Source organism: Saimiri boliviensis, chromosome 4 (genome assembly GCF_048565385.1).
Source record: "Saimiri boliviensis isolate mSaiBol1 chromosome 4, mSaiBol1.pri, whole genome shotgun sequence".
Classification (NCBI taxonomy): domain Eukaryota; kingdom Metazoa; phylum Chordata; class Mammalia; order Primates; family Cebidae; genus Saimiri; species Saimiri boliviensis.
The window spans coordinates 91,410,139-91,435,897 of record NC_133452.1 but is presented as its reverse complement, the minus strand read 5'-3'; the positions used below and the strand labels follow the sequence as shown (position 1 = coordinate 91,435,897).

Below are 25,759 nucleotides of genomic sequence, written 5' to 3'. Positions count from 1 at the left end.
CCAGTGGATTACAGCATAGCTGGGTTAGTTGTCTTCTCCTATATCAGACTGGGTCATACCAGCTCACTTGTGTCAGAGATTCAATGCTTGTTGATACAGTTCTCCCTACCTATGATTTCACCACTTCTAGACTTTAAACACAGTCTTTATCAGCCATGCTTCAGTGGCTGTGGCTGCTTCTATTTCTCTGTACTATAATATGCAGGGAAACACTGAAGCTGTAACACTGTATTTCTGTGAAATATTTGCTGCCCCGTAACTAGGAAAGCCTTTACTCTATATAGCATGATATCGAGAGCAAGGGGTGCCCAATAAAGACTTCTCCGACTCTTAACCAAGTGAACACACTTTCAGCAGGGTATGGCTGTGTTTGTTTGCTAGGATTGCCATAACAAAGTGCCACTAACCACTGGGTGCGGTGGCTCACACCTGTAATCACAGCACTTTGAGAGGCCAAGACAGCCGGATCACCTGAGATCAGAAGTTCAAGACCAGCCTGGCCAACATGGTGAAACTCTATTTCCAATAAAAATACAAAAATTAGATGGGCGTGATGGTGTGTGCCTGTAATCCCAGCTACTGGGGAGGCTGAGGCCTGAGAATCACTTGAACATGGGAGGGAGAGGTTGCAGTGAGCCGAGATCACGTCACTGCACTCCAGCCTGGGCAACAGAGCAACAATCCGTCTCAAAGAAAATAAATAAATAAATAAAATAAAAGCCACAAATAGAGTGGATTTTACTATAAAAATTTATTGGCTCACCGTTCTGGAAGTTAGAAGTTCAAATTAAGGTGTAAACAGGGCAATGCTCTCTCTGAAGGCATCAGGGAAGGATCTGTTACTGGTATCCCCTAGCTTTGGGTAGTTCTTGGCTTATGGCTACATAACTTCAATCTTCACATGGCATTCTCCCTGTGTATGTGTCAATGTCCAAAATTCCTTATTCTAGAAGGATGCCAGTCACCTTAAAGTAGAGTCCACGCTAATGACCTCATCTTGACTTGATCATCCACAAAGACCTTACTTCCAGATAAAATTACTTTCACAGCTACAGGTTAGGACTTCAACATCTTTCCAGGGGACTGAATTCAACCAATCACAACGGCTGACTCTGAATGTCTATATCCTTCCCAGTATTCCTTAGAAGAGGTTTGATAGTTATTGCATTATCAATGCTCCTCATTCCCTAACATCAGCACCCAGAATTTGAAACTGTACCTTGTGAAAGTTTGCTGTTTGCACCATTCAGGCACAGTAGCACATAATTAGTGCCCTGTTACTGGAACTGACAATACGTGCTCCAGCCATCCAGTGGAGGCACTTGAAAGACAGAATAGCAGATTCCTGAGCCACGTGGGTTCTGGCTTTGATCCTGGAAGAAGGGTATCATTTAGCGTACTCTGGAGAAGAAGTGAGGCTATGCCACGTAAAAGTAGCTAGTTTTGTGGCCCTAATAACGTAGCTGTCATGATTATGAGCCAACAAATAAACCAGATTGACAAAAACGAAGAAAGAATCGATGCAGGTAGTGTTGGAAAAGATTGGTGAGAGATTATGCAGAGTCTTCTGTGCTAGACTAAAAAATTTATGCTTGATTTTGTGAGATCTAGAGAGCCACTAGCCAGGAGGATATCTGGGAGTCATTGTTTTGGGAAGATTTTCCTTTTGATCCATGAAAGATGGGAAGCAAAGGATGGGATATCTGGAGAAGATTAAGACAATTATGTCAATAATGAAGTTGAAAAGTTACAAGCATGAAGGTTGAGAATGCCCCCTCCCCTTACCCCACCACTTGGAGGTCTTCTGCTTGTCTTCAAGACCCAGGCCAGCTGCCAGTCCACTACAAAGCCTTTCAGAGTTACTTGCTCCTTACTATTTGGTGCCATAGTCCTTAACACACATTGCCACCCTAGTGTTCACCATTTTATATTGTGAAACATCTGTCTCCACATGTCTCCACTGGACTGTGCACTTGTAAAAGGCACACATACATGCCATGTAGCCTTTATGAGTAGCACTAGACCATGAGAGATGCTCAAGAAACATCTACCGAAGCAACGGAAGGACAGACAGAAAGCCAGTTGGCTAACAGCAATTTGACTGTAGGATGAGCCAGTCAAGAATGATAGACACTTGGAACTAGAGAGGGCCTTGATGGTCATCTAACCCAGTTCCCCAGGAACCATTGTGAATCCTGGGCATATGATGACCCCACCTTATTCCATCCTGGAGCAGCTCTGGCTGTAAGAAGTGTACAGCTGGAGGGGAACTCAGAGACCACCACATTCAAAAGATAAAGAAGTGAAATTATTGGTTCAAGGTTACTCAACAATTAGCATCAAGGTTGGAGAATAGAAGAGAAACTAATATGACTAAACACCAGGCCCATCCAGTCCTCTCCACCATCCTATGGAGTGGAGGTATTACCACGTTGAAATTTACGGTTAAGGATGTTGAATAGCTTGTTTGGGATTGCCCAGTTGATAAGTGGCAGAGCCAGGATATGAGGAAATTGATCTCTTTCCACTTGCCAACACCCTGTGCCATCCCTGCATAAGTTCACAGCCTTCCTGAGACCCTATAAAACGCTCCTCTCATTTTCCAAGCAGACCCTGCCCCAGTATCTCTTTTGAAATGCGTCCCTTTTTCTCACTTGCATTATTCTTGCCTTTCAGGAGAGAAGTATGAGCTCCATGCAGGGACTGAGTCCACCCCAAGTGTCGTCGTGCACGTGTGCGACAGTGACATAGAGGAAGAAGAGGACCCAAAGACTTCCCCAAAGCCAAAAATCATCCAGACTCGGCGTCCTGGCCTGCCACCCTCCGTGTCCAACTGAGCTGCCTGCCCTGCCTCTATGATAATAGCCGTCTCCTCTTTATCATGCTTTTTCCCTCGTTGTTTGTCAAAAAAAAAAAAAAATTGCCTTTAAATTCCTGGGTGTTTGGTTGTTTGAGATTCCTTCCTTGTTATCAAGCCTCTCAGACAAAAGGGCTAGGAAAAGGTGATATGTCTCCTGATCATATCATACCCATTAAGTATAACCCATTATTTAGAAGGTTCTAGGGAAAAAAGTAGTATTTTTCTTATTAACTAATCAGCACAGCCTATATCTTTGTTCTCTCATGTTGATCCAAACCAGAGACATCAGTAACAAATAGCACCTGTGTTGTTTGTGAGCTGTTTCAGTCCCAGTCCTGACATGTGTGCATTGTTGTTTCCTGGCCACTTAAATAGGACCATATGTAAACTTGACTTTGACTGCATGAGATATCCCTATCTGGTCTCACTCAGTCCTCTGCATCCCGACATTCCCAGGACATGCATGATCACCAGCATTTATTTTCATGATTTGAAGATATCCTATAACTCACAGATTGTCAGCAGCCAGCCATGTCCTATCTAGATTAGGAAATTTATCAGCATATTCCAGCTCAACAAGTCTGGGTATATTCACTATTGTGAGTCAATACACCGTAGCTCTGTTGAAATTCCCGGAGGCAAAATTGAGCTTGGCTCCAAAGATATTCCTCAATAGATTTTGAACACTGCTCCCCTGTAGAACTTTCCCAGCCTCATTGGGGAGGCTTGTCCAGGGTGATAGAGACCGATTTCAGATGAACCTATTTATTACAAAAGTTTCATGGTGTCTGAATGATTGTTTTCTCTCTTTGTATATTTGTACAAATGTTTCAGCTGTGCTTTTAAAATCTGGATTTTTTTTTTATTTAGTGATTGTTCAACCTTTAGCTGCTTCAGAACATAATGTGCATTGCTTATGAATGCCTTCATATACTAATACAGATACTCTGATAATATTACACTCTAGTATGGATAACGCTGAATTTTGAAAGGACACAAAATATCTAATGCCAATATATACATCATTAGCCAACATCTTTGCTATCAAGACCACTTGTTTTTAAATAAAGATGCAAGTGTCAATTGTAGGTGATTGGTATGAAGCTAAAACTCCAGAATGCAGCAGCAGCAGCTGAGCATGTTAAAATGGGGAAGTATAATAGAAACATGTATGCCGGTCCTACTCACGCAATGCCCGTGTGCTCAGACAAGTTACTTGTTTTTGTTACGTGTAATTTTTCTATTTCTCTAGCCCAAAGTGCATTACAGAAGATACACCTATAGAACCATTACCTTCTGCTATATGTGCCAGGCATCATCTACTCCTGTACATTAATGACTTACTTTAGATGCAAAGGCAGATTACAGTGGAGTGGGGAATTACTTTCATTACCCAAGCCTCAGAAAAACACAGAAGAACAATAACACAGCCAATAGATTGAGGGATTGTTGTGGTTTTTGACTAAGGTGTATGTTAGTTTCATCAGAAACTTAAAACATAGACTGATCACTCAGAAATTAAAGTCCGTTTTACTGTGAATATAGCAATATAGTACTGAACACAGTACAGGTGAAACTGAGGAGAGCATTGCTTGTAAAATCCTGAGTTTCCACAAGGAAAATGAAAACTCCTTTTAAAAATAAAATCTGAGGAGTGTACAATAAGCATATGCTTTGACTTTCCTTTGCTGTGGAGGTTTTTGATGATGAAAGACTACAGACTTAATAGTGGAGAAATGGTGTCCTCTAGTGGGAGAAATAGTAGGCTCAGCTATTCAGATGCAGAGCACTGTAGCAGCCAGCCTTTCCAAGCTGACTCTTCTCAGCCATCTGTGGGGTCATTTGACATTTTAAGCTACCCTGAATTTCCAGAATGCAGGTTCTAAAAAAAATCTAGGTGAGAGAAAATGTTTGTAAATGATTTTTAAAAAGACATGTCTGACATTTTTAACAACTTAGTAAAAGTTGAAATGACCATTTTGTGTAGTCATAAAAGAAATGCAATGAAGTGTATGACCTCTGTAGTTAGTAAAACATTGCCCTGCGTCAATGTTAACTTGTTTCAGATCAAGAAACTCTTTCACTATGTTGGGTTTGGGGAGGGGCGAAAAGAGGGGCTTTCCTTAGGAGAACGATAAGAAATGGAAAGGCTCCTCGAAGTGTTGCAATGGAACTTCCTAGCACTGTGAAAGTCAGAATTGCCTCAGCATTTCCACGACGCACATTATGCAAACCTCTTTAGCACTATTTTAAGTTTGAAAAGTTTAACAATGAAGGGGAACGGGAAAATTTCCACCAACTGAATCATTTGTGCACGTGTATAGCTCAACGAGCTTAGACTTCAAATATATCTGGTGAATGACTCTTTGTCCATGTGGTGTAATTTCTGTGTTGTCGACCTGCGTTGAGTATTGTTAAGGGGTAATTGTGGAGGAGTGCATTTCAACCTAGAGTTTTTCTAAGAAGTCCCCAACATGTGGGGTTAACCCATACACCTAGGTTCTTCCTGAAAGTGGGGGAAGATGGTTGGCAGCCATCTCTCAAGGGAAGGGGGATTTGAGCAGAGCCTGAAGGGCTGGGTTGGACTCTGATGAGAGGAACTGGAAGAGCTTCCTGTATCACTGCTGTGTTTCAACATCTTGGTTCTAAAAGCCATTTCAAGTATACTAAGAAACTCTTTTAATGTCTTCCCACTCTATTCTCTCGTTAAAAACATGGTAAGAGACCTGGGTTGGCAAAAAAAATTATTATTCAGAAAAAAAGCACTATCATAATCTAAATGATTGATACATTAAATTTCATTAAAATAAAGAGCTTCTGTTCATCAGATGGCTATTAGGAGAATGAAAAGGAAGAGCATCATACTGGAAAAGGGTATTTGAGATATATGTAGTTGTCAAATAAATTATATCCAAATTAAAAAAAAAAACCTACAAATCATTAAGGAAAACATAGACAATCCATTGCCTTTATCATCAAAATAATTTCAAAGGCACTTCACACATACAGGCAATTCTCACACAGACATACACAAAATGCCCAGATGATCCATTAACATTCAAAAGATGCTCAACTTCATTGCTTATCAGACAAAAGCAAATGACAATCTCAGAGATACTACACAGAGCTGTCAGAATAACTAAAATTAAGTCTGGGGAAATATTAAGTACTGGTAAGGATATGAAGGAAGAGGAATTGTCATGCACCACTGGTGGAGTGTCACCTGGTACTGCCACTTCACAGCACTGTTCTGCTAAAGCTAACCCGCCTCTCCGGGAGCAATTCCACTCCAGGGCATGCACCTGGCAGATACAAGTGCTCACACCTATCAAAATACTTCTACAATAATGTCCTTAGCAAAGTTGTTTGTCATAGCCATTAACTGGATACAACCCAAATGTCCTTCAACTGTAGAATAAACTGCTAACCTCACACAAAGGAATGTTGCAAAGCAGTAAGACACATAAACTGGTGGTACATATAGGAACGTAAGTGGATCTCAAAATCATATTTTGAGCAAAACAAAAACTAGACATGAAAGAATATATAATGCATGCCTCCTTTTAGCAAGCTAAGAAACTGTCAAAACTGGCCAATATGAATAGAAATGATAATGGTGAATGTTATTTAAAAAAACTTAGGACTGTAAGGTCCCTTATCCCCACTCCCAAACTAAGAAGGTGCTAAGAGTCCAAAGAATGACTCAGACAAGTCCAATGTGAGGAGCAGATGAGTTTATTAGGACTTACATACAAGGCACTTCTGGATGGTGGCAAGATAGCTCTAGAGACCTGTTCTGCCTTCCATCCCTAAACTGCTTTCAAGCTAATTTTCTGGTGCTTTGCCTACTGTGTTTGAACAATGAGACTGCTTTTCTTGGTAGGTCCTCAGATACTCTCTATTTGGGTTCTCAGGGACACCTGTTCCTCAGCTCTGCACCAAGGTCTTCGCTCACTGCCTGGCCTTCCAAGTTCAGGCAGCAGACTTACACCCTTCAGTAACCTGGTGGGGGACCTGTCACTACAGTGGCCACCTTTTGGAAGGTACTGACTGAGAGAAACCCTCTCATGTGGAAGCCTTCCAGGGTGCCGTAAATATTCTACATCTTGATCTGGATCTCCATATGGATGTATACACATGTAAAATTTATTAAAATATGTGTCATATGCTACAGACAGTTATACCTCAACTAATACAAAAGCTGTTCTCCCTGAGAACGGGGAAGAAGGAACCTTTAGTTGGGACGGGGGTTTAGAACGTCCTCATACTAAAAACATAAGTCTCCCATCTTATGTCTGTGAGATATTTCTATATATTCAAAGCCTTCGTTTAAAATCTGTAAATAAGTGTGCCTTTTTAAAAGAGAGCACAGGACTTACGCATCGGGTGAAACACTGTTCATTCAAGTAACAAACTGTGTGCCTGACACTGGGTTTTCCATGGTGAACAAGGTAGCTTTTGTCTCTGCCATTTCAGGGAGTGGAGTCTAGCATGGAAAAGAGATAAGAAATAAGCATATAATGGCCACAGATTCTCATAGGTGAGTGCAGAGAAGAAAACCAAAAGTACCCTATGAGAATAGAGAATAAAAGTGGAGGATCATAGTCGGTGAAGGGCCATCTAAAGAGGTGACATTTAAGCTGACCTGGAGGCACTGGCTACAGAAGTGCTGCTAGAAAAGCATTCCAGGCAGCAGGGCTTAAAGGCCATGACTCTGGAAAGGCCTCCTCTCATCGTGTTGGGGGAGCCTGAAGGATGTTGGTATGACTGAGGCACAGGGAGTGAGGGCGAGCACTGTTTAGGATGAGGTTGGAAAGCAGGCAGGGCCCAGGCTCGGTGGAACTTATTATTAATAGATCAGGCTAGGGGGCTTCAGGTTCATTTTAAGGGTTTTCAACAGGGAATTATATGACACCCAATTTTTCTGGTAAATCCTTTTTTTTTTTTTTTTTTTTTTTTTTTTTTTTTTTTTTTTTTTAAGCCTACAGCACCCGGTAATCCCAGGCGGTCTCCCATCCAAGTACTAACCAGGTCCGACCCTGCTTAGCTTTCGAGATCAGACAAGATATGGGTGCATTCAGGGTGGTATGGCCGTAGACTGCCTGGTAAATCCTAAAACAAACAGGAAGTTTCCTAACACAAAGCCACAGCCCAAAATGTCCAGATACTCTATAGCGTCAGGGCTTGACCCCTCTTACCCATTTATAGCTTTCAGTAGCTTCGTGCTCCTCACTGAAATCTTATGTGTTAACACCAAGTGAATTCTCAGTATCCAACATCAATACGTAGTGTCTTGTTGTGGTTCTGAAGTTTTTTTTTTTTTTTTTTTTTTTTTTTTTTTTTTTTTTCCCCTCCTCACATCATTTAGAAAGCCTCAGTGCAGAAAGGTGGGGAACAGAGCAAGTGACAAAGGATGATAAGTCAGTGATTCAGGGAAACATTCATTTAGCTGCTGGTACAGAGTGTCCCTGCCAGAAGCCACCATGCTGAGCGTCATTGAACATTTGGCAGCGTTTCCCCTTAAATTTATGCAAAGGGAAAGGGAAAATTTCAAGCAAAAAAGTTTTCTGTCAAGCTCATTCATCTGCACCTTTCAAAGAAAGTCTGGGGGAATGTTATTGGAGTTGATTCATGAGCTTTTTATGTCTCTAAAAGGAAGCCATGTTTAAGGTTAGTCGTGTGTATGTGTACGCAAGCACATTTGGCATAGGGTGGAAACAGGAAACCCAAAATAGGCAGAAATGGATGAAACACTTTGTGCTAAAAAATTCACTCACAATAGCTCCTTGGTTCTTTTGTGTTATTTTCCATTCTTACCTAATAATTGAGTTAGAAAACTTTTAGGGTTGGGCAGGACTATGAGGCCTCCTTGATCAGTCGCCATCATTAGGAAAATCATTACTGTTCCCTAAACAGTCTTTGGGTTTGCCAGTGGGGTATTTTATTCTTAAAGCAAGATTTATAGTTTCCCTACAAAGTTGCCAAGTTCAACACCTTGATAATCTATCAGATGTGCTGTTGTGGATGCTGTAGTGAGCCCCAGCTCCCCACTTCGGAGTGGCCAGGCATTGCATTCAGCTAGAGAGATGCTCCACACCCAAGGTCTCACCCTCCTTGGGGACAGCCCACATCCAGTAACTAATCAAGGAAGGCCTTCCCTTGGACCACTCCAGCTCCAGAGCTATCCCTGTGCCATAGGCTGAAGCTGGTATCTTAGTTCAACTCTGCTCTAACCTACTGCCTTTATCTCCAACAGGTGAGGACTCTAAAGTCTCCCAGTTTAATTTCCTGCATGTACATCTCCCTCTCAGTGTCTGGGTCCTGGAGAAACAAGTCTAACACATACATCATCCTCAATAGCCTTCTTTTATCACATTGAGCACTCTGGAATTGTAAAACTCTTTTTCATCAATCATTGCTGTTTCATTCTTCATATGGATTGGTTATGCTAGGGTTTAGCAGCTTTTCCAAAAGCAGCACAAAAAAAGTTCTTCATGCTTTCTTTGTGTTGTCCTGCTGAGTTTAGGTGGCGGATAGGTAGGGTAGACATATAGGTAACTTAGCACAAAGTTACTCAGTGGAGAAAGGAGGCTTCTCCCAACCATCCCTGTGGCGTGAGGACAATGCCTGTTCTGCTGTTGTCAGGGGACTTCATTAAAAACACAGGTCTATAACAGGGAAGGCAGAACCCACATTCTGGCCCATGTGCCTCCTCAGCCCATCTCAAAAGATGTCACCACTTCCTGTCAACCTTGTATATGAGAAAAGGATGGGGACTGTGTGTGTGACTTTAGACAAGTTACTAAAGTCCCTACAACTCAGTTTCTTCTCCTGTAAAATGGGCATAAAAATCTACCTTTATCATGAGGACTTAATAAGTTAATAACAGTAACAATTATTATTGGCGGGCTGGTTAATGCCTACATTCACAAGTTTTGCTGCCACAGGGCCTGGGCTTAAATCTCAGCTCCACTGCTTAGTACACTTGTGTTCTTGGACAAGCTTTTTTTTTTTTTTTTTTTTTTTTTTTTGAGATGGAGTTTCACTCTTGTTACCCAGGCTGGAGTGCAATGGCGCAATCTCAGCTCACCGCAACCTCCGCCTCCTGGGCTCAGGCAATTCCTGCCTCAGCCTCCTAAGTAGCTGGGATTACAGGCACACGCCACCATGCCCAGCTAGTTTTTTGTATTTTTAGTAGAGACGGGGTTTCACCATGTTGACCAGAATGGTCTCGATCTCTCGACCTCGTGATCCACCCGCCTCGGCCTCCCAAAGTGCTGGGATTACAGGCTTGAGCCACTGCGCCCGGCCTGACAAGCTTTTTTAACCCAAGTTTTGGTTTGCACGTCTATCAGATGTAAAGGATAATAGTACCTGTCTCAGAGTTCAGAGGGATTGAATGAGAAACAGCATCAAATGCTGTGTACAGAGGAAGTCCTCACCCAGAGCTCTTTATACGTCAGGCCTCACACTGAGCACCTGACATTTATACCCTCAGTCTCCGTGAAGGCACCTTCGTTGTTCCCATTCTTCAGAAATAGTCAACATCTGAGTGCTTACACCATGTCAAGAGCTCTTGTAATTTCTTTACATTCTAATTCTCTCCATGATCTTATGACAAAAGTACTGATACCCACATTTTGTATGTGAGCCAACTAAAGCCAAGACAAGTTAAGCCCTTGGTACTGAAAGTATATTCTAGGCACTGCAACATCTGCATCTGCCTCCCCAGGGAGCTGGTTAGAGACACGGAGTCTCAAGTGCCACCTCTGACCTACTAAAACAGAATCTGCCTTTAAACAACATTCTCCCTTGATTCCCGGTACTTTAAAGTTTAAGAAGCACTCAAGATCAAGAGCCTAATATGTCCCTGGCAGGGCTATGATTGCAGAGCACATACTTTTAACTGCCTCTGTGTATGAAATGCCCATCAAAAAACAAAACTGCTCAAAGTATATAATTTTCCTTCCCCCAGCAAGTAATTTTCCGAACTGCCTCCTCTGTTCTTGTCCACAGTTCATTCTTACCCACTGTGCTGGTCTTGCTGTTTTTAATAGAATCCCCAGGTATTGCTGCTATGCTCTAGATTTTGATAAAGTTCTACGCAGCAGAGTCATTCCAATGGTCTCTATTAAAAGTGCTTCTAAATAAGCTACAATGTGACTTCCAGAAAGGTAATTATCCCAGGAGCACACCAGTTTTCTGAGAAGCAGCCAATCCCAGCATTACTGGGAGTAACAGGATGGTCTCAACAGGTATGAGTACCAGAAGCTACCACGTGTCATAATCTCTCCCTGAGAATGAAGGCAATCAGGAGAAAAGAAGAGCTGAAAGGCTGAAAGAAAAAAAAGGGACAGGAAGTGAGTTTAATGTCATTATTTGAGTACCTAGATCAAACTATATCTGATGCTCATATCACCTGGACTTTTCAGATGCATGCAGCAACAGATTTTCCTCTTCCTCAAACAAGCATAAGTGGGGTTTTTCACTCTCCACAAAGTGGCCGAATGAAAAATAAAGAAAATGTAATAGACATACATGTAAAGTCCTATATTTAATTTTTTTTTGAAACAGGGCCTCACGCTGTCACTCAGGCTGGAATCCACTGGTAGGATCACAGCTCACTGAAGCCTCAGCATCCTAGGTCCAAGGAATTCTGCCACTTCAGCCTCTCCAAGGCAGCTGGTACTACAGTGTGCACTGCCACACCCAGCCAATTTCTTGTGTTTTATTTGTAAAGATGGGATCTTGCTATGTTTCCCAGGCTAGGTAACTCCAGGGCTCAAGTGATCCTCCTGCCTCAGCCCCCGCAAGTGCTGGGATTACAGGCATGAGCCACCAAGCCTGGTCACTATTGGTTTTAAAAATGCAAATGCACAGGGAGAAAGAGAATACTTTGGAGAAGAGTTAATGGAAGTTTGAGAGCCTTAGTCAGCAACTCAGTATGTGTAAATATGGGGGAAGAGCAAAATGTGCTGTCCATGAGTTTCTGTTTAAAATGGTAGATGAAGCACTTATGTTTATCTCATCCCCAGAAATCTCTTGGAAATTACACAGAAAGTCATAAAATATATATCTATATCTATATCTATATCTATCTATCTATCTATCTACAATAGCTATGGAACCCATGAGTGAATTCCAATTCCTAATTGCTACAAAGAGAATAAAATACATAGGAATACAACTAACAAGGGTTGTGAAGGAACTCTTCAAGGAGAACTACAAACCACTGTTCAAGGAAATAAGAGAGGACACAAACAGATGGAAAAATATTCCATGTTCATGGTTAGGAAGAATCAATTTGTGAAAATGGTCATACTGCCCAAAGTGATTTATAGATTCAATGCTTTCTCCATCAAGCTCCCATTGTCTTTCTCCACAGAATTGGATCAAGCCACCTTAAATTTCATATGGAACCAAAAAAGAGTCCACATAGCCACAAAGCCAAGACAATCCTAAGGAAAAAAAAAAAAAAAGCTGAGGCATCGTACTACCTGACTTCAAACTATACTACAAGTCTACAGTAATCAAAACAGCATAGAACTGGTACCAGAACAGAGATATAAAGCAATGGAACAGAACAGAGGTCTCCGAAATAAAGCCACACATCTACAATCATCTGATCTTTGGCAAACCTGACAAAAACAAGCAATGGGGGAAAGGATTCCCTATTTAATAAATGGTGATGGAAAACTGGCTAGCTGTATGTAGAAAGCTAAAACTGGATCCATTCCTTACACCTTATACAAAAATTAACTCTAGATGGATTAAAGATTTAACCATGAGGCCTAACACCATAAAAACCCTAGAAGAAAACCTAGGCAATACCACTCAGGACATAGGCATAGGCAAGGACTTCGTGACTAAAACACCAAAAGCAATGGCAACAAAAGCCAAAATAATCAAATGGGATCTAATTAAACTAAAGAGCTTCTGCACAGCAAAAGAAACTATTATTAGAGTGAACGGGCAACCAACAGAATGGGAAAACATTTTTGTAATCTACTCATCTGACAAAGGGCTAATATCCAGAATCTACAAAGAACTTAAACTAATTTCCAAAAAAACCCCACAAACAACCCTATAAAAAAGTGGGCCAAGGATATGAACAGACATTTCTCAAAAGAAGACATTTATGCAGCCAACAAACATATGAAAAAAAGCTCATCATCACTGGTCATTAGAGAGATGCAAATCAAGGCCACATAGAGATATCATCTCATGCCAGTTAGAATGGCAATTGTTAAAAAATCAGGAGACAACAGATGCTTGGAGGATGTGGAGAAAGAGGAATGTTTTTACACTGCTGGTGGGAATATAAATTAGTTCAACCACTGTGGAAGACAGTGTGGTGATTCCTCAAGGATCTAGAACTAGAAATACCATTTGACCCAGCAATCACATCACTGGGTATATACCCAAAGGATTATAAATTATTCTAGTATATATCCAAAGGATTATAAATCATTCTATTATAAAGATACATGCACAAGTATGTTTATGGCAGCACTTGGAACTAATAGCACTAATAGCAAAGACTTGGAACCAACCCAAATGCCCATCAGTGATAGACTGGATAAAGAAAATGTAGCACATATACACCACGGAATACTGTGCAGGCATAAAAAAGGATGAGTTAATGTTCTTTGCAGCACATGGATAAAGCTGGAAACCATCATTCTCAGCAAACTGACACAAGAACAGAAAACCAAACACTGCATGTTCTCACTCATAAGTGGTATTGAACAATGAGAACATGTGGACACAGGAAGAGGAACAACACACACTGGGGCCTGTTGGTGGGAGGGGGCTGAGGGAAGGATATCAGGGTATGAGGGGATAGGAGAGAGATAGCACTAGGAGAAATACCTATTGTAGATGACAGGGTGATGGAATGCAGCAAACTACCATGGCACTTGTATACCTATGTAAAAAACCTGCACACTCTACACATGCATCCCAGAACTTAAAGTATAATTAAAAAAAAAAAAAAAAAAGACGAGGAGGACCCAAGATGGCCAACTAGGAACAGCTCAGGATTGCAGCTCCCAGTGGAAGCACAGAGGGTGAGTGGACACCGCATTTCCAGATGGATTTTTATTGTCCACAGACCAGGAGATTCCCAGGTGGAGGAGCCCAATGGGTCACCAGCACGGCTGTTTTGGCTGGCACAGCTGCTTTGGCTGGTGCAGCTGCTTTGCCAGCGCCCTGGCACAGCGGTTCTCCATACAAAATACACGGGTCTGGGTGCCCTTTTAGCTTGTGATTGGAGACCCAGGAAGGCAGATCGCCCATTCATCTGATTTAAAAAGAAACTGAAACAGGAGCCAGGCCAGGAGATTCCTGGGCAAAAAAGAAACACCGCAAATCTCAGCACTGCTGTTTCAGCTAGCGCAGTGAGTCGCCCCAATGGAAATCACACAGATCCTGGCGCCTTTTCAACAGGCGACTGGAACACCTGGGAGAGAGTCGACCATTCAACTAAAAAAAAAAAAAAAAAAAAAAAATACTGAGTCAGGGAGTCAGGTGATCAGGCTCAGCTGGACCCACCCCCACAAAAACAAAACAAAACAAAACAAAAAACCAGCAATTAAAAATGCTCTGGGTTGAGAGTTTCACAGCAAGCACAGCTGAGCCCGGATGGTCCAGTTCTGCTGGGGAGGGGCATCCACCATTACCGAAACACTCCACCACTATAGAGGTAGTCTGCCATCAGTGAGGCAGCCCGCTGTTGCCAAGGCAATCTGCCATTACAGAGACAGTCTGCCATTACAGAGGCGGGACACTATTGCCGACACAGTTCTAACAACGCCCATATAAACAGGACTGCAGGAAAGATCACATGACAGTTGAGCCGAGCCCACAGCAGCTCAGCAAAGCCACTGCAGGCAGTGACTAGGATGTCTCCTTGCTGTGCAGGGCAGCCCTGGAAAAAAAAAAAAAAAAAAAAAGACAGCAGCACAACAGAAACTCATAAATAAAGCCCTAACGCCCTGGGGCAGAGCACCTGGGGGGGAAAAAAAAAAAAAAGTTTATGAGTTCTGCTGCAGCAGACCTAAACGTACCTGCCTAGCAACTCTGAATGAATAATGGAGCTCACAGCTCAGCACTTGAGCTCCAATAAAGGACAGACTGTCTCCTCAAGCAGCTCCCTGACCCCTGTATGTCCAAAGAGTCACCTCATAAAGGACAGAACAGACTGATATTTGGCAGGTATCCTTCTGGGACAAAGATAGCAGAAGAAGAAACTGGTAGCAACCCTTTCTGTTCTGCAGCTGCTGCAGGTGATCTCCAGGCAAGTAGGGCCTGGAGTGGACCTCAGCAATCCTACAGCAGACTGTTCGAAGGAAAACTAAGAAACAGAAATAACTTCATCATCCACAAACTGGAAGTTCACCCAGAGACACAATCTGAAAGTCAGCAACTACAAAGACAACAGGTGGATAAATCCACAAAGATGAAAAGAAACCAGCACAAAAAGGATGGAAACACCCGAAACCAGAACACCTCTCCTCCTACAAGGGATCACAACTCCTCACCAGCAAGGGACCAAGGCTGGATGGAGAATGAGTGTGATGAAATGACAGACTCAGACGTCAGAAGGTGGGTAACAAACTTCTGTGAGATTTAAAAAAAAAAAAAAAAAAAAAAAAAAAACATGTTCTAACCCAATGCAAAGAAACTAAGAATCTTGAAAAAAGATTTAACAAAACGCTAATGAGAATGGACAACATAGAGAGGAATATAAGTGAACTGATGGAGCTGAAAAACACAAATCAAGAACTTCGCGAAGCATGCACAAGTTTCAACAGCCGAATTGACCAAGCAGAGGAAAGGATATCAGAGGTCAAAGATCAACTCAATGAAATAAAATGAGAAGGCAAGATGAGAGAAAAAAGGGTAAAAAGGAATGAACAAAGTCTCCAAGAAATTTGGGACTATGTGAAAAGACCGAATCGACATTTGATACGTGTAACTGAATGTGATGAAGAGAATGAATCCAAGCTGGAAAATACTCTTGAGGATATTATCCAGAAAAACTTCCCCAACCTATTAAGGCAGGACAATATTCAAGTCCAGGAAATACAGAGAACACCACAAATATATTCCTCAAGAAGAGCAACCCCAAGGCACATAATCATCAGATTCACCAGGGTTGAAATGAAGGAGAAAATGCTAAGGGCAGCCAGAGAGAAAGGTCGGGTTACACACAAAGGGAAGCTCATCAGACTCACAGCAGATCTCTCAGCAGAAACCCTACAAGCCAGAAGAGAGTGGGGGGCAATATTCAACATCCTTAAAGAAAAGAACTTTCAACCCAGAATATCATATCCAGCCAAACTAAGCTACATAAGTGAAGGAAAAATAAAATCCTTTGCGAACAAGCAAGTACTCAGAGATTTCATCACCATCAGGCCTGCTTTACAAGAGCTCCTGAAAGAGGCACTAAACATAGAAAGAAACAATCAGTACCAGCCACTCCAAAAACATACCAAATGGTAAAGAGCATCAACACAATCAAGAATCTGCATCAACTAACAGGCAAAACATCCAGCTAGCATCAAAATGGCAGGATCAAATTCACACATATCAATATTAACCCTAAATGTAAATGGACTAAATGCCCCAATCAAGACACAGACTGGCAAACTGGATAAAACACCAAAACCCATCAGTGTGCTGTATCCAGGAAACCCATCTCACATGCAAGGATACACAAAGGCTCAAAATAAAGGGATGGAGGAAGATTTACCAAGCAAATGGAGAGAGAAAAAAAAAAAGACAGGAGTTGCAGTTCTCATCTCTGATAAAATAGACTTTAAAGCACCAAAGATCGAAAGAGACAAAGAAGGACATTACATAATGGTAAAAGGATCACTGCAACAAGAAGAGCTAACGATCCTAAATATATACGCACACAATACAGGAGCACCCAGATACATAAGGCAAGTTCTTAATGACTTACAAAGAGACTTAGACTCCCACCCAATAATAGTGGGAGACTTTAACACCCCATTGTCAATATTAGACAGATCAACAAGACAGAAAATTAACAAGGATATCCAGGACTTGAATTCAGACCTGGAACAAGCAAACAATAGACATTTACAGAACTCTCCACCCCAAATCCACAGAATAGACATTCTTCTCAGCACCACATCACACCTACTCTAAAATTGACCATGTACATGGAAATAAATCACTCCTCAGTAAATGCAAAAGAATGGAAATCATAACAGTCTCTCAGACCACAGTGCCATCAGGTTAGAACTCAGAATGCAGAAACTAACTCAGAACCACACAGCTTCATGGAAACTGAACAACTGGCTCTTGAATGTTGACTGGATAAACAATGAAATGAAGGCAGAAATAAAGATATTATTCAAAACCAATGAGAGCAAAGAAAAAACATACAAGAATCTCTGGGACACATTTAAAGGAGTCTCTAGAGGAAAATATATAGCAATAAGTGCCCACGTGAGAAGCAAGGAGAGATCAAAAACTGACACCCTATCATCAAAATTGAAAGAGCTAGAGGAGCAAGATCAAAAAAACTCAAAACCTAGCATAAGACAAGAAATAACTAAGATCAGAGCAGAACTGAAGGGCATAGAGACACAAAAAAAACCCTTCAAAAAATCAACAAATCCAGGAGCGGATTTTTGAAAAGATCAATAAAATAGACAGACCACTCGCCAGACTAATAAAAAAGAAAAGAGAGAATAACCAAATAGATGCAATAAAAAACGATAAAAGGGGATATCACCACAGATTCCACAGAAATTCAAACCGTCATCAGAGATTATTACAAACAATGCTATGCACAGTAAACCAGTAAACCTGGAAGAAATGGATAAATTCCTGGACACTTGCCTCCTCCCAAGCCTAAACCAGGAAGAAGTTGAAACCCTGACTAGACCAATAACAAGGTCTGAATTTGAGGCAGCAATTAAGGGCCTACCACCCAAAAAAAGCCCAGGTCCAGATGGGTTCACAGCCTAATTCTACCAGACATACAAAGTACCATTCCTTCTGAAACTATTCCAAATAATCCAAAAAGAGGGAATCCTTCCTGAATCATTTTATGAGACAAACATCATCCTGATACCAAAACCCAGCAGAGACTCAACAAGAAAAGAAAACTTCAGGCCAATATCCATGATGAATATAGATGCAAAAATCTTCAATAAAATACTGGCAAGCTGATTGCAACAGAACATCAAAAAGCTTATCCACCATGATCAAGTAGGCTTCATTCCAGGGATGCAAGGCTGATTCAACATACACAAGTCTACAAATGTAATTCACCACATAAACAGAACCAAAGACAAAAACCACATGATTATCTCAGTTGATGCAGAGAAGGCCTTTGACAAAATTCAACAGCCCTTTATGCTAAAAACCTTTAATAAACGAGGTATTGACGGAATGTGTCTCAAAATAATAAAAGCTTTTTATGACAATCCAAGAGCCAATATCATACTGAATGGGCAAAAACTGGAAGCATTCCCTTTGAAATCCAGCACTAGACAAGGATGCCCTCTCTCACCACTCCTATTCAATATAGTACTGGAAGTTCTAGCTGGAGCAATCAGGCAAGAAAAAGAAATAAAGGGTATTCAAATAGGAAAGGAGGAAGTCAAATTGTCTCTGTTTGCAGATGACATGATTGTATATTTAGAAGATCCCATTGTCTCAGCCCAAAATCTCCTGAAACTGATAAGCAATTTCAGCAAAGCCTCAGGATACAAAATCAATGTGCAAAAATCACAAGCATTCCTATACACCAATAACAGACTTAAAGAGGGCCAAATCAAGAATGAACTGCCATTCACAATTGCTACAAAGAGAATAAAATACCTAGGAATACAACTAACAAGGAACATAAAGGACCTCTTCAAGGAGAACTACAATCCACTTCTCAACGAAATAAGAGAGGACACAAACAGATGGAGAAACATTCCATGTTCATGGTTAGGAAGAATCAATATCATGAAAATGGCCATACTGCCCAAAGTAATTTACAGATTCATTGCTATCCCCATCAAGCTACCAATGACCTTCTTCACAGAACTGGAAAAAAAACACCTTAAACTTCATATGGAACCAAAAGAGAGCCCACATAGACAAGTCAATTCTAAGCAGAAAGAACAAAGCTGGAGGCATCACACTACCGGACTTCAAACTATACTGCAAGGCTACAGTAATCAAAACAGCATGGTACTGGTACCAAAACAGAGATATAGACCAATGGAACAGAACAGAGGCCTCGGAGGCAACACAACATATCTACAACCATTCGCTCCTTGACAAACCTGACAAAAGCAAGCAATGGGGAAAGGATTCCCTGTTTAATAAATGGTGTTGGAAAAACTGGCTAGCCATGTGCAGAAAGCAGAAACTGAATTCTTTCCTGACACCTTACACTAAAATTAACTCCACATGGATTAAAGACTTAAACATAAAACCTAACACCATAAAAACCCTAGAAGAAAATCCAGGCAAAACCATTCAGGACATAGGCATAGGCAAGGGCTTCATGACCAAAACACCAAAAGCATTGGCAACAAAAGCCAAAATAGACAAATGGGACCTAATCAAACTCCACAGCTTCTGCACAGCAAAAGAAAGTCATTAGAGTGGGGAAAAAAAATTTGCAGTCTACCCATCTGACAAAGGGCTGATATCCAGAATTTACGAAGAACTAAAACACATTTACAAGAAAAAAACAAACAAGCCCATTCAAAAGTGGGCAAAGGATATGAACAGACACTTTACAAAAGAAGACATACAGGAAGCCAACAAACATATGAAAAAATGCTCATCATCACTGGTCATTAGAGAAATGCAAATCAAAACTACATTTAGATACCATCTCACACCAGTTAGAATGGCGATCATTAACAAATCTAGAGACAACAGATGCTGGAGAGGATGTGGAGAAACAGAAACACTTTTACACTGTTGGTGTGAATGTAAATTATTTCAACCATTGTGGAAGACAGTGTGGTGATTCCTTAAGGACCTAGAAATAGAAATTCCATTTGACCCAGAAATCCCATTACTGGATATATATCCAAAGGATTATAAATAGTTTTACTATAAGGACACATGCACACAAATGTTCATTGCAGCACAGTTTACAATAGCAAAGACCTGGAGTCAACCCAAGTGCCCATCAATGATAGAATGGACAGGGAAAATGTGGTACATATACATCATGGATTATTATGCAGCCATCAAAAACGGTGAGTTCATGTCCTTTGTAGAGACATGGATGAACCTGGAAACCATCATTCTCAGTAAACTGACACAAGAGCAGAAAATCAAACACCGCATATTCTCACTCATAGGCTGGTGTTGAACAATGAGAATACATGGACACAGGGAGGGGAGCACTACACACTGGGGTCTGTTGGGGGGAAATAGGGGAGGCACAGTGGGGGGTGGGGGGTTGGGAGTTTGGGAGAGATAGCATGGGGAGAAATGCCAGATACAGGTGAAGGTGAGGAAGGCAGCAAATCACACTGCCATGTGTGTACCTATGCAACTATCTTGCATGTTCTTCAAATGTACCCCAAAACCTAAAATGCAATAAAAAAAGAAAAAAATACCACCCCCAAAAAATAACAAAATAAAATGCAAAAAAAAAAAAAAGACAAAGATAAAATAAAGAAAAACTTGTTTAGAAGTTTTTTCTCAAATGTCTAATGGTCCTTGATTCTTTGCTTATATTTTAGTGGAATCACTGAAAATGTGATTGGATTGTGTGATTTTGAGTGGAGCTTGTTGACTGTGAATTTCACTGTAAGTTGATCTAGATATGCAGTCTCACTGTGGGACGTCTATCTCTCTATATTTATAGCTTTTCTTTTTTGCTAATCAGTTTATTCAGAAAAGAGTCATGCAATATCCTGCCTGCAGAATTTAAGGCTAGTGGTCAATATTCTAGGAGCTTACAGAAAAGGGAGCCACCCAGTTGTAGGGTGTCTTCAATACAATCTCATACCCACCTCAGCTGTAGCTGTCATCCCTGGTACCCAGTTCTTCCTAGTTTGGTCTCTCCAGGGAATCTGGCCTCTAGTCTTCTTCTCAGGTGGAAAGGCAGTGGGAGGGTAATCTAGGATTCTAGTTGCCTCTTATATGTTTCAAACAATCTATTTTTTTTTTTTTTTTTTTTGAGACAGAGTTTTGCTTATCATCCAGGTTGGAATGCAATGGCTCAAACTCAGCTCACTGCAAACTCCGCCTCCCAGGTTCAAGTGATTCTTCTGCCTCAGCCTCCCAAGCAGCTGGGATTATAGATACCTGCCACCATGCTCAGCTAATTTTTGTATTTTTAGTAGAGATGGGTTTCTCCATGTTGGCCAGGCTAGTCTCAAACCCCTGACCTCAGATTATCTGCCCACCTCAGCTTCCCAAAGTGCTGGGATCACCATGCCTGGCCCCAAACAATCTATTTTCAGTCCTACCTTCATCCCACTTTCAGAGGTACCTGGTACCTAAAATTACTGAGCTTCTTTGCATCATCTCCCTGGGTCACCTCCTTAGGAGGCTAATGCAAAGAAACCCGCTTCGATTTCAGCTTTCTCTAATATGTGAAGTAAGCAACAAACTTTCTTCAGAGTTCTAGCTTCTAAAATGTTGCTACTCTTCCTGTCCTTGCAGGCTTATAATATTCTCCCTTTTTCTAGTAAGATTTGGAAGAGAGTAAAAATAAACCATGATTTTAATTGACCATGTGCAGCTAGAAATCTAAATAACTTTCTTTCATAGTCATTTTCTTCACTAGAAATATCATTGATTATCTCCTAGACTGCCTGAGGACTCAGAGTCCTCTTGAAAGAATCATTCTACTTCACACTCATTCATACCCTCTCATCTCTGCAGAATTGCACAATTCCTGAAAAGGGACTTGCAGTTCTTCTTTCTCTCAATGGGATGTGTCACAGTTAAGAAATGTGTCAGAGATGAGATAAGCAATGTAGATGTTAAATATCTATCAGTTTCCCATAAATGGTAACAGTGCTGGGAGAAAGTTTTGTAACAACCCACACTTTTCTCAACGCCTTACATGTGATATCCTATATAACAGTAATCTACCTTAGCCTGAGGAAGTATATTATCTATTTTGTTATAACTCATAATCCTTAGATAACCCTCATTCAGGCCCTTAGCTAGACCACTGCTACCTCCTGGTGGTGCTGAAATAACATGTTGAAAAACTAGCATAGAAGAAAAGAAACTAGAGAAAAGTTAACATCTAGCTCTGTTCACTTTAGAAATATCAACTAATATTTTTATTAAGTGTTCTGTTTCCCATGTTGTCCTTTACATGAATTTTTCCTCAATTAAACCTCAAGACCATCTCATAAACTTGATTCTTATTATTATTCCTTTTTTTTCCTCTGAGACAGAGTTTCACTTTTGTTGCATAGCCTGGAGTGCAATGGCGTGATTTTGGCTCACTACAATCTCCACCTCCTGGGTTCAGGTGATTCTCCTGCCTCAGCCTCCCAGGTAGCTGGGATTACAGGGATGCACCACGATGCCCAGCTAATTTTTGCATTTTTTAGTAGAGACAGCGTTTCACCATGTTGGTCAGGCTGGTCTCGAATTCCTGACCTCAGGTGATCCACGCACCCTGGCCTCCCAAAGTGCTAAGATTACAGGCTTGAGCCGCCGTGCCCAGCCTATTCCTTCATTTTTAAGGCGAGGAAGCCTAAATGGGCAAAAGTTAAATAAATAGCCTAAAGCTTCAAAGTCAGGTAGTCTGAGCCCAGAGCCTACAGTTTTCAACACGACACTGTACCCACACTTGGATGAGAAGAAGAAAGGGTAGAGTGGCTACAGCTACGGCCAGCCCGTACATGTCACTGTGCCTCAGGGTTTATAATATACTGTCACACATATTGTAGTATTTGAACTCATTTAACACCAGAGGAAACTAGCTAATGCCAAGAGTGAAGTACCCTGCACCAGAGAGCCTGGCAGAAATAAAACAAAGAATGAAATCTCCAGGAGACTGAAAGGAGTGCTTAGGCATTGCCATTCACTCCTGTCCTTGTATGAGCCTTTGCCCTGCTGTGTCTATTACCAGCACAGCGATTTCCAGCATAGCACACAGGCTCGGTTTGTGTGGAACATGGTTTCTGTTCCTGGAACAGTGGGCAGATCTTGCTAGGAGTGGCACGCTCAGGTAAGTTGAGCGGGGATCCTTGCTGGCTCTTGTCATACTTTGTTTCTGAAATTGTACAGTGGAAAATAGCACTGGGATCCTTGGTTCATAGATCCACAGGCAGAAAGAAAACCGAGAAAGACTAGGGCTCAGTGTCCTATGCCCAGACAGGGCTTTATTGCATCTATTCAGGCCCAGAGGTAGCTAACATACCAGTTGTAAATACCGAAGGAAAATCTTAACAAAATAACAGATATAAAAATGCAGATGTGTAAAATGTGGGTTGCTCCTTCTCATTATTTTGAGATACAGTCTCACTCTGTTGCCCAGGCTGGAGTGCAGTGGCATGCTCATGGCTCACTGCTGCCTTGACCTCTCTGGGCTCAGGCGATTCTCCCACCTCAGCCTCCCAAGTAGCCAGGACCACAGGCACATGCATGTATTCTTTGTAGAGACAGGGTTTCACCATATTGCCCAGGCTGGTCTTGAATTTCTGGGCTCAAGCAATATGCCTACCTCAGCCTCCCATACTGCTAGGATCAAGATTAAGGAGTGACTGGGCAAGTCCAAGCAGGTAGCCAGCCTTGGGTTCTGCAGGTCAGGGTGTGATTTTATGCCAATTGTCTTCTCCAGCTTAAGTATCAATAGGGATAATTCTGAGTCCTACAGCTATCTAGGATTCCCAGGACAGCAGCAAAGATTCAAGAAATCTCTGTGTGGTTGTTGGCCTGATTCAGGGAGATTGGGTTGGGGGGATTCTGAGAACATGGAAACTCACCTTCCCCTTCTCTGCTTCTGGAGACAGACTGCATGTCATTACCCACTGGGCCTTTCCTTCAGTGCCTTTTTCTCCTCTCTCTTTCCTGAACCTTGCAAGATAAAAATTTGAGCCCGCTCCTGTTTGTGTATGGGAGCTTGGCAAAAGATAGGAGCCAATCACCAAATGCCCACCTTGTGTGATCTCAGGTGCCTCATAGTGGAGTTTTACAGTACTCAGTTTTTGTTTTAAGCTTACCTGAACTACTTCTGTCAATTCTAAAACAACTCTGCCATCAAGAAATCTTTGCCTTTTACCTCGCAGGTATCAGTTCCATTTTACTTAGGACTGTATTCTCTTATTAGTCCTCAGGGAAGGGAAGTATGACCTTTCTAGTGATTCTTTTATACATAATTGTGTGGTTACATAACTGCTTCCTGTGTTGACCACATCCATCAGCAAGCACTTGGCAAATGCTTTGAGAATAAAGATAGTGTCTTACCCTTCTTAGCTTCACCCATAGCACTTGACCATATGCTGAATATCTACTATGTGCTCAGTAAATCTTTGATACAAGAAATGGGTGAATATATCAGATGATTTATTAAATAATGTAAGTCAGATTAGTCATCTTTATACCTTTTTTTTTTTAATGCCAACACTTTTATTTTTCCTTACACAATAACGTATTGCTGGGGCCTAATGTTCTCACATAACAGTAGAAAACCAAAATCTGTTGTCATCTCTTTAAAGAATCGAGAATTGCATTACAAAAAAAAAGAGAAAAAAAACCTTACATAAAAAGATGAATATATTTACAGGTATAAATGCAAACTGCTTCCAATTCAAGGCAAACAACAGCCCACAGTGTTCTGGCAGGAAAATATCAGCTAAGAAAGGAAACTGGGTTCTATGGCTCGGACTTTTCCAACCTGACAGACAGGCAGGACAGAAACAACTGGTTGAGGAATCCTTGCAGCCTCTAGAGAAACCCCAGCACACTCAGCCCTGACACATCAATACCCTGCACAGATTGGAGACTGCTCGCCATGCAGAATCACCAAGCCACAGACTTGTCTTCCACAAGCACCTTCTTACCTCAGCCATGAAGTGACCAAGCCACATGTACTAAGGATTGAAATCGAACATATGTACAGGGCATTAAACAAATACCAAGGGCAACAGCTAACCTGAATACAAGGTCAAATTTGGCAATAACTTACCCAGTGCTGACATCAGATACAAGCTTCAGGGAAAATTACTTTTTGAAGGCTTATTCCAGTATTGTGAGGCTAGCAGGAGGAGGTGTATACATTTGCCAGGGGAATATTTATACTTCTGAAGTAACCTTTGCAGCAAATGCTATGCATCTGTTCACAGCCCATTTGGAAGCATTTGTGGTGGATGATGGAGGGGCCTGACTCATTGTATTCCTGCTTGCTAATCCACATCTGCTGGAAGGTGGACAGTGAGGACAGAGCCGCCGATCCACACCCAGTACTTATGCTCTGGGAGCACAATGATCTTGATCTTCATGATGCTGGGCACCAGGGCAGTGATCTCCTTCTGTATCCTGTTCACGAAGCCAGGGTAGATGGTGGTGCCCCCAGACAGTACTGTGTTGGTTTATAGGTCTTTGTAGATGTCTATGTCATACCTCATGATGGAGTTGAAGGTAGTTTTGTGGATGTCACAGGATTCCATGCCCAGGAAGGAAGGCTGGAACAGTGCCTTCGGATGCCAGAACTGCTCATTGCCAATGGTGAAGACCTGACTGTTGGGCAGCTCGTAGCTCTTCTCCAGGGAAGGGAAGGATGTGATGGTGGCCATCACCTGCTTAAAGGCCAGGGTGACATAGCACAGCTTCTCCTTGATGTCACGCAGGATCTCCCAGTTGGCCATGATGGTGAAGCTGTAGCCATGCTCAGCGAGGATCTTCATGAGGTAGTCAGTCAGGTCC

General features: G+C 41.6%; 1 protein-coding gene and 1 pseudogene across 8 annotated transcripts in view; one reads left to right on the top strand and one right to left on the bottom strand.

The window, feature by feature from the left end:
* Positions 1 to 5,223, top strand: part of RCAN2 (regulator of calcineurin 2) — a 293,376-nt gene extending 288,153 nt beyond the window's left edge. For 5 of the 8 annotated variants that reach the window (XM_074397863.1, XM_074397865.1, XM_039467522.2 and 2 more), the window contains one exon: positions 2,677 to 4,837. In XM_074397863.1, coding sequence (XP_074253964.1) covers positions 2,677 to 2,837 — 161 coding nt within the window. In that variant the 3' untranslated portion in view covers positions 2,838 to 4,837. Of the gene's footprint in view, positions 1 to 2,676 lie in introns of all 8 variants that reach the window. The other 3 variants (XM_010333966.3, XM_039467519.2, XM_010333968.3) reach the window with 1 other exon arrangement.
* Positions 5,224 to 7,839: 2,616 nt separating this feature from the next.
* On the bottom strand, positions 7,840 to 7,959 carry LOC120363526 (5S ribosomal RNA; annotated as a pseudogene).
* Positions 7,960 to 25,759: the final 17,800 nt, after the last annotated feature.